We start from the raw sequence: 10,378 nt of genomic DNA, 5'->3' as shown, positions 1-10,378 counted from the left end.
TGTCTGTATAATGTGTTGTTTTACAGGGTCAGTCCTGTCTGTATAATGTGTTGTTTTACAGGGTCAGTCCTGTCTGTATAATGTGTTGTTTTACAGGGTCAGTCCTGTCTGTATAATGTGTTGTTTTACAGGGTCAGTCCTGTCTGTATAATGTGTTGTTTTACAGGGTCAGTCCTGTCTGTATAATGTGTTGTTTTACAGGGTCAGTCCTGTCTGTATAATGTGTTGTTTTACAGGGTCAGTCTTGTCTGTATAATGTGTTGTTTTACAGGGTCAGTCCTGTCTGTATAATGTGTTGTTTTACAGGGCCAGTCCTGTCTGTATAATGTGTTGTTTTACAGGGTCAGTCCTGTCTGTATAATGTGTTGTTTTACAGGGTCAGTCCTGTCTGTATAATGTGTTGTTTTACAGGGTCAGTCCTGTCTGTATAATGTGTTGTTTTACAGGGTCAGTCCTGTCTGTATAATGTGTTGTTTTACAGGGTCAGTCCTGTCTGTATAATGTGTTGTTTTACAGGGTCAGTCCTGTCTGTATAATGTGTTGTTTTACAGGGTCAGTCCTGTCTGTATAATGTGTTGTTTTACAGGGTCAGTCCTGTCTGTATAATGTGTTGTTTTACAGGGTCAGTCCTGTCTGGAGGTGCTGTTTTACAGGGCCAGTCCTGTCTGTATAATGTGTTGTTTTACAGGGTCAGTCCTGTCTGTATAATGTGTTGTTTTACAGGGCCAGTCCTGTCTGTATAATGTGTTGTTTTACAGGGCCAGTCCTGTCTGTATAATGTGTTGTTTTACAGGGTCAGTCCTGTCTGTATAATGTGTTGTTTTACAGGGTCAGTCCTGTCTGTAATGTGTTGTTTTACAGGGCCAGTCCTGTCTGTATAATGTGTTGTTTTACAGGGTCAGTCCTGTCTGTATAATGTGTTGTTTTACAGGGCCAGTCCTGTCTGTATAATGTGTTGTTTTACAGGGTCAGTCCTGTCTGTATAATGTGTTGTTTTACAGGGTCAGTCCTGTCTGTATAATGTGTTGTTTTACAGGGCCAGTCCTGTCTGGAGGTGCTGTAGTTAACAGGCTCTGATGTTTTTCTCCCCTCAGAGTTTCAAAAGTTCCTTCAGGAACCTCCGGGATGTCGGTTTCCTTCAAGTCAAGATTATCAAGGCTACTGACCTGTTGGCAGCTGATTTAAACGGTAAGAAGCACTTCCCCCTCTGTTAATGTGAACTTCTTCATTTCGCTGTAGAACTAGCTCTATCCGTTAGCGTTGCGCTATATTTTACCACACAGAAATGATGTTTTTTTTACTTCCAAAGCTACTGTCAGTAGAAACTAACACTGTCTGTGTGTGTGTGGTTGGGTGGGTGTGTGTGTGTGTGTGTGTGTCTGTTGCAGGGAAGAGTGACCCGTTCTGTGTTTTGGAGTTGGGCAACGACAGACTGCAGACTCACACCATCTATAAAACCCTTAATCCCAACTGGAACCAAGTCTTCACCATGTCAGTCACACTCCAGCTCTGCTTTTTTATCCCTGTAGTTCCCCTTTAAACATGGGATTTAACGTGGTATTACAAGTCTTTACCATGTCAGTTGCCATATAAACCACACATCTAATCTAACCATCTATCTAATCTAACCATCTATCTAATCTAACCATCTATCTAATCTAACCATCTATCTAATCTAACCATCTATCTATCTAACCATCTATCTATCTAATCTAACCATCTATCTATCTATCTATCTATCTATCTAATCTAACCATCTATCTATCTAATCTAACCATCTATCTATCTATCTAATCTAACCATCTATCTAATCTAACCATCTATCTAATCTAACCATCTATCTAATCTAACCATCTATCTAATCTAACCATCTATCTAATCTAACATCTATCTAATCTAACCATCTATCTATCTAATCTAACCATCTATCTAATCTAACCATCTATCTATCTAACCATCTATCTATCTAATCTAACCATCTATCTATCTATCTAATCTAACCATCTATCTAATCTAACCATCTATCTAATCTAACCATCTATCTAATCTAACCATCTATCTAATCTAACCATCTATCTATCTAACCATCTATCTATCTAATCTAACCATCTATCTAATCTAACCATCTATCTAATCTAACCATCTATCTAATCTAACCATCTATCTAATCTAACCATCTATCTATCTAATCTAACATCTATCTATCTAATCTAACCATCTATCTATCTAATCTAACCATCTATCTAATCTAACCATCTATCTATCTAATCTAACCATCTATCTGTCTAATCTAACCATCTATCTATCTAATCTAACCATCTATCTAATCTAACCATCTATCTATCTAATCTAACCATCTATCTAATCTAACCATCTATCTATCTAATCTAACCATCTATCTAATCTAACCATCTATCTATATAATCTAACCATCTATCTATATAATCTAACCATCTATCTAATGTCCAGCCCAGTCTCCATGTTTCTGCTGTATTTATATCCATGTTGTCCAGTCTCCATGTTTCTGCTGTATTTATATCCATGTTGTCCAGTCTCCATGTTTCTGCTGTATTTATATCCATGTTGTCCAGTCTCCATGTTTCTGCTGTATTTATATCCATGTTGTCCAGTCTCCATGTTTCTGCTGTATTTATATCCATGTTGTCCAGTCTCCATGTTTCTGCTGTATTTATATCCATGTTGTCCAGTCTCCATGTTTCTGCTGTATTTATATCCATGTTGTCCAGTCTCCATGTTTCTGCTGTATTTATATCCATGTTGTCCAGTCTCCATGTTTCTGCTGTATTTATATCCATGTTGTCCAGTCTCCATGTTTCTGCTGTATTTATATCCATGTTGTCCAGTCTCCATGTTTCTGCTGTATTTATATCCATGTTGTCCAGTCCAGTCTCCATGTTTCTGCTGTATTTATATCCATGTTATGCAGCCCAGTAAAAGACATCCATGATATTCTGGAGCTGACCATCTTTGATGAGGATGGAGACAAAGCACCTGACTTCCTGGGCAAAGTGGCCATTCCTCTGCTTTCTGTGAGTAGCATAGTGGCCATTCCTCTGCTTTCTGTGAGTAGCATAGTGGCCATTCCTCTACTCTCTGTGAGTAGCATAGTGACCATTCCTCTACTCTCTGTGAGCAGCATAGTTACCATTCCTCTACTCTCTGTGAGTAGTGTAAATCCATATTCCAGCGATATGTATTTCCATTAGATCAATGGGAGTTCAAGTCAAGAGGGCCAGTCAGGGTCATGTCTTCAATCCACTGTTCCAGCTTAGTGTTGGTCTCTGTATATGACCTGTACATTACATTCCGCTCTCTGTCCCCCTCCAGATCCACAATGGACAATCGATCTGCTGTCCCCTGAAGAAGGAGGACCTGGGTGGTCTGTCTAAAGGAAACATCTCGCTGGAGCTGGAGCTCATCTTCAACCCAGTGAGTCCAGGGCCCATTGTCCCCTCCTTCTGTTGGCCAGGGCACATGGGGAATAGGGGGCTGTTTGGGACGCACTTGCTACCTGTCCCCTCCTTCTGTTGGCCAGGGCCCATAGGAAATAGGGCGCTGTTTGGGACCGATGGACCAGTCCTGATAGATACTGTAGGGTCATCTGTAATGATGTTTAATACAGATGGACTGGTCCTGTCAGATTGTGTGTGTGTGTGAGCGAGTGTGACAGGAACAACCTGTCTTCCATCTCTCTCTCCATTTAAACTGGAACAACCTGTCTTCATCTCTCTCCATTTAAACAGGAACAACCTGTCTTCCATCTCTCTCTCCATTTAAACAGGAACAACCTGTCTTCCATCTCTCTCCATTTAAACAGGAACAACCTGTCTTCCATCTCTCTCCATTTAAACTGGAACAACCTGTCTTCCATCTCTCTCTCCATTTAAACAGGAACAACCTGTCTTCCATCTCTCTCTCCATTTAAACTGGAACAACCTGTCTTCCATCTCTCTCTCCATTTAAACTGGAACAACCTGTCTTCCATCTCTCTCCATTTAAACAGGAACAACCTGTCTTCCATCTCTCTCCATTTAAACAGGAACAACCTGTCTTCCATCTCTCTCCATTTAAACAGGAACAACCTGTCTTCCATCTCTCTCCATTTAAACAGGAACAACCTGTCTTCCATCTCTCTCCATTTAAACAGGAACAACCTGTCTTCCATCTCTCTCCATTTAAACAGGAACAACCTGTCTTCCATCTCTCTCTCCATTTAAACTGGAACAACCTGTCTTCCATCTCTCTCCATTTAAACAGGAACAACCTGTCTTCCATCTCTCTTCATTTAAACAGGAACAACCTGTCTTCCATCTCCCTCCATTTCACTTCTGTTTTTGTCTTCTGTTTTTTAGGTCAGAGCAGCTATCAGAACATTTAAACCAAAGGAGAAGAAATTCATGGAAGACAATCCAAAGTTTTCTAAAAAGGTTTGCTAAATGAATCTCCCGTAGTTTCGCCTAAAGTACTGTGAAACGGGCGGACATTTTGTCTTGTTCGTAGCGTGTTTTTTAACGTGTATTTCTGTGTTCATTCCAGATCTTGGCGCGTAACGTGCACCGCGTGCGTAATCTGTACAGAGCGGTGCAGTCCACACTGCAGTACATGAAGAGCTGTTTCCAGTGGGAGAGTTTCCAGAGGAGTCTCATAGCCTTCCTGGTGGGGCAGTCACCCTTTTCAACATCTAGAAGTAGCGTTACCAAGCTAGATATACTGTAGTAGAGCAGCACCATCTGCACTTTCTCCCATACAACCAGAATTCCTAGCAGGGGGTTCCCCATCTCAAGGCAATAGGTGTTCTCAATGTCTCATCCTTCAGCTCCATCCAGTCCCATCCTTCAGCTCCACTCAACCCCTCCCATCTATCTCTGACCACCATCCAGTCCCATCCTTCAGCTCCACTCAACCCCTCCCATCTATCTCTGACCACCATCCAGTCCCATCCTTCAGCTCCACTCAACCCCTCCCATCTATCTCTGACCACCATCCAGTCCCATCCTTCAGCTCCACTCAACCCCTCCCATCTATCTCTGACCACCATCCAGTCCCATCCTTCAGCTCCATCCAACCCCTCCCATCTCTCTGAACACCATCCAGTCCCATCCTTCAGCTCCATCCAACCCCTCCCATCTCTCTGAACACCATCCAGTCTCATCCTTCAGCTCCATCCAGTCCCATCCTTCAGCTCCACTCAACCCCTCCCATCTATCTCTGACCACCATCCAGTCCCATCCTTCAGCTCCATCCAGTCCCATCCTTCAGCTCCACTCAACCCCTCTCATCTCTCTGAACACCATCCAGTCCCATCCTTCAGCTCCACTCAACCCCTCCCATCTCTCTGAACACCATCCAGTCCCATCCTTCAGCTCCATCCAACCCCTCCCATATCTCTGAACACCATCCAGTCAGATATCAGATCCAGCCTATACCCCACTTTGCTGTTTGGGGGTTTAGGCTGGGTTTCTGTACAGCACTTCGCTGTTTGGGGGTTTAGGCTGGGTTTCTGTACAGCACTTCGCTGTTTGGGGGTTTAGGCTGGGTTTCTGTACAGCACTTTGCTGTTTGGGGGTTTAGGCTGGGTTTCTGTACAGCACTTTGCTGTTTGGGGGTTTAGGCTGCTATAGATATGGACTGTGAGAGGACCCGTTCTAGCCCCTGCTATAGATATGTACTGTGAGAGGACCCGTTCTAGCCCCTGCTATAGATATGTACTGTGAGAGGACCCGTCCTAGCCCCTGCTATAGATATGTACTGTGAGAGGACCCGTTCTAGCCCCTGCTATAGATATGTACTGTGAGAGGACCCGTTTCTAGCCCCTGCTATAGATATGTACTGTGAGAGGACCCGTTCTAGCCCCTGCTATAGATATGGACTGTGAGAGGATAGATTCTAGCCCCTGCTATAGATATGTACTGTGAGAGGACCCGTTCTAGCCCCTGCTATAGATATGGACTGTGAGAGGACCCGTCCTAGCCCCTGCTATAGATATGTACTGTGAGAGGATCCGTTCTAGCCCCTGCTATAGATATGTACTGTGAGAGGATAGATTCTATCCCCTGCTATAGATATGTACTGTGAGAGGACCCGTTCTAGCCCCTGCTATAGATATGTACTGTGAGAGGACCCGTTCTAGCCCCTGCTATAGATATGTACTGTGAGAGGACCGATTCTAGCCCCTGCTATAGATATGTACTGTGAGAGGACAGATTCTAGCCCCTGCTATAGATATGTACTGTGACAGGACAGATTCTAGCCCCTGCTATAGATATGTACTGTGAGAGGATAGATTCTAGCCCTGCTATAGATATGTACTGTGAGAGGACAGATTCTAGCCCCTGCTATAGATATGTACTGTGAGAGGATAGATTCTAGCCCCTGCTATAGATATGTTATGTGAGAGTATAGATTATAGCCCCTGCTATAGATATGTACTGTGAGAGGATATATTCTAACCACTGCTATAGATATGTACTGTGAGAGGACTCGTTCTAGCCCCTGCTATAGATATGTACTGTGAGAGGACTCGTTCTAGCCCCTGCTATAGATATGGACTGTGAGAGGACTCGTTCTAGCCCCTGCTATAGATATGTACTGTGAGAGGACTCGTTCTAGCCCCTGCTATAGATATGGACTGTGAGAGGATATATTCTAACCACTGCTATAGATATGTACTGTGAGAGGACTCGTTCTAGCCACTGCTATAGATATGTACTGTGAGAGGATGGGATCTAACCTCAGCTACAGTGTAGACTGGTCCCACTAGATGAGAAGAGATGGTGTGTATGGTAAATACAGTATATGTCATGTATTTGATGTTCAGTTAATGAAGTGACCCTTTATCAGTTTCTCCTCTCCTCCCCCTCTCCTCCCCTCCTCTCCCATCCGCCTCTCCTCTCCCCTACTCCTGCCCTCCATTCCTCCCTGTACTCCTCCTCTCCTGTACTCGTCCTCTCATCTCCCCTCCCTACTCCTCTTCTCTACTCCCCTCCTCTCTCCTTTCCTCTCCTCTTTCCTCCTCCCATCTCCTCCTCTCCCCTCCCTACTCCTCTCCTCCTCTCCTTTCCTCTCCTCGTTCCTCCTCCCATCTCCTCCTCTCCCTCCCTACTCCTCTTCTCTCCTCCCTCTACTCCCCTCCTCACTCCTTTCCTCTCCTCTTCCTACTCTCCTCTTTCTCCTCCCATCTCCTCCTCTCCCCTCCCTACTCCTCTCCTCCTCTCCTTTCCTGTCCCTCTTCTCTTTCCTCCGCTTCTCTCCTTTTCTCTCCTCCTCCCCTACTTCTCCCCTCTCCTCCTCCCATCTTCTCCCCTTTCTACTCCTCTCCTCCTCCCCTTTCTTCCCTCCTCTTCTCCTTCCCTCTCGTCCCGCTTCCTCTCCCCTCTTCCCCCACTCCTCCCCACTCCTCTCTTCTCCTCCTCCCCTCTCCTCCCTACTCCTCTCTCCTCATCTCCTTCCCTACTCCTTCTTCTCCCCTACTCCGCTCCCCACTCTCCTATCCTACTTCTCTCCTCTCCTCTCCTCTCCTCTCCTCTCCTCTCCTCTCCTCTCCTCTCTTCTCCTCTCCTCTCCCTCTCCTCTCCTCTCCTCCTCCCCGCTCTCCTCCTCTCCTCTCCTCTCTTCCTCTAGATATTCCTGCTGGCGGTGTGGCATTGGGAGTTCTACATGTTGCCTCTCTGTCTGGTTCTGCTCATAACATGGAACTATCTTCAGATTGCATCTGGACGGGCCAACCAGGACCTGGTCAGTACAGAGCCTCGCTCCAAACAGCCATGTTTAGTCCTATTCCCCTAGAACTACTACCACTATCCCCTAGATTCTACAACTACTACCACTATCCCCTACAACTACTACCACTATCCCCTACAACTACTACCACTATCCCCTAGATTCAACAACTACTACCACTATCCCCTACAACTACTACCACTATCCCTGCTACAACTACTACCACTATCCCGCTACAACTACTACCACTATCCCCTACAACTACTACCACTATCCCCTACAACTACTACCACTATCCCCTACAACTACTACCACTATCCCCTACAACTACTACCACTATCCCCTACAACTACTACCACTATCCCCTACAACTACTACCACTATCCCCTAGATTCTACAACTACTACCACTATCCCCTACAACTACTACCACTATCCCTAGTTCTACAACTACTACCACTATCCCCTACAACTACTACCACTATCCCCTAGAACTACTACCACTATCCCCTACAACTACTACCACTATCCCCTACAACTACTACCACTATCCCCTACAACTACTACCACTATCCCTAGATCTACAACTACTACCACTATCCCCTACAACTACTACCACTATCCCCTACAACTACTACCACTATCCCCTACAACTACTACCACTATCCCCTACAACTACTACCACTATCCCTAACTACAACTACTACCACTATCCCCTACAACTACTACCACTATCCCCTACAACTACTACCACTATCCCCTACAACTACTACCACTATCCCCTAGAACTACTACCACTATCCCCTACAACTACTACCACTATCCCCTAGAATTCTACAACTACTACCACTATCCCCTACAACTACTACCACTATCCCCTAGTTCTGCAACTACTACCACTATCCCCTAGATTTAACTACTACCACTATCCCCTAGAACTACTACCACTATCCCCTAGAACTACTACCACTATCCCTAGATTCTACAACTACTACCACTATCCCTAGATTCTACAACTACCACCACTATCCCCTACAACTACTACCACTATCCCTCTACAACTACTACCACTATCCCCTACAACTACTACCACTATCCCCTAGATTCTACAACTACTACCACTATCCCCTACAACTACTACCACTATCCCCTACAACTACTACCACTATCCCCTACAACTACTACCACTATCCCTAGATTCTACAACTACTACCACTATCCCCTACAACTACTACCACTATCCCCTACAACTACTACCACTATCCCCTACAACTACTACCACTATCCCTACAACTACTACCACTATCCCTAGATTCTATAACTACTACCACTATCCCCTACAACTACTACCACTATCCCCTACAACTACTACCACTATCCCCTAGATTCTACAACTACTACCACTATCCCCTAGAACTACTACCACTATCCCCTAGAACTACTACCACTATCCCCTAGAACTACTACCACTATCCCCTAGAACTACTACCACTATCCCCTAGATTCTACAACTACTACCACTATCCCCTAGATTCTACAACTACTACCACTATCCCCTACAACTACCACCACTATCCCCTACAACTACTACCACTATCCCCTACAACTACTACCACTATCCCCTAGATTCTAGAACTACTACCACTATCCCTAGCTACAACTACTACCACTATCCCCTACAACTACTACCACTATCCCCTAGAACTACTACCACTATCCCCTAGATTCTACAACTACTACCACTATCCCCCTAGATTCTACAACTACTACCACTATCCCCTACAACTACTACCACTATCCCCTACAACTACTACCACTATCCCCTAGATTCTACAACTACTACCACTATCCCCTACGACTACTACCACTATCCCCTACAACTACTACCACTATCCCCTACAACTACTACCACTATCCCTACAACTACTACCACTATCCCCTACAACTACTACCACTATCCCTACAACTACTACCACTATCCCCTACAACTACTACCACTATCCCTACAACTACTACCACTATCCCCTACAACTACTACCACTATCCCTCACAACTACTACCACTATCCCTTACAACTACTACCACTATCCCCTACAACTACTACCACTATCCCCTACAACTACTACCACTATCCCTAGATTCTACAACTACTACCACTATCCCCTACAACTACTACCACTATCCCCTAGAACTACTACCACTATCCCCTAGAACTACTACCACTATCCCCTAGATTCTACAACTACTACCACTATCCCCTAGATTCTACAACTACTACCACTATCCCCTACAACTACTACCACTATCCCCTAGATTCTACAACTACTACCACTATCCCCTACAACTACTACCACTATCCCCTACAACTACTACCACTATCCCCTACAACTACTACCACTATCCCCTACAACTACTACCACTATCCCCTACAACTACTACCACTATCCCCTACAACTACTACCACTATCCCCTACAACTACTACCACTATCCCCTACAACTACTACCACTATCCCTACAACTACTACCACTATCCCTACAACTACTACCACTATCCCTAGACTACAACTACTACCACTATCCCCTACAACTACTACCACTATCCCCTAGATTCTACAACTACTACCACTATCCCCTACAA

The 10,378-nt window shown here is 44.7% G+C and overlaps 1 protein-coding gene across 1 annotated transcript in view; it reads left to right on the top strand.

Moving 5' to 3' along the window:
* The window catches only part of LOC106588098 (multiple C2 and transmembrane domain-containing protein 2), a 22,559-nt gene extending 14,718 nt beyond the window's left edge, over positions 1–7,841 (top strand). The window contains exons 10-16 of the mRNA XM_045712377.1: positions 1,095–1,188; positions 1,389–1,491; positions 2,948–3,050; positions 3,349–3,450; positions 4,374–4,448; positions 4,558–4,677; positions 7,642–7,841. Of these exons, the coding sequence (XP_045568333.1) occupies positions 1,095–1,188; positions 1,389–1,491; positions 2,948–3,050; positions 3,349–3,450; positions 4,374–4,448; positions 4,558–4,677; positions 7,642–7,806 (762 nt within the window). The 3' untranslated portion in view covers positions 7,807–7,841. The remainder of the gene's footprint in view (positions 1–1,094; positions 1,189–1,388; positions 1,492–2,947; positions 3,051–3,348; positions 3,451–4,373; positions 4,449–4,557; positions 4,678–7,641) is intronic.
* The last annotated feature ends 2,537 nt before the right edge of the window (positions 7,842–10,378 follow it).

This window comes from Salmo salar, unplaced genomic scaffold (genome assembly GCF_905237065.1).
Source record: "Salmo salar unplaced genomic scaffold, Ssal_v3.1, whole genome shotgun sequence".
NCBI lineage: Eukaryota > Metazoa > Chordata > Actinopteri > Salmoniformes > Salmonidae > Salmo > Salmo salar.
Note: the sequence above shows the minus strand (reverse complement) of the source record. Positions and strands in the feature narration are given on the sequence as shown.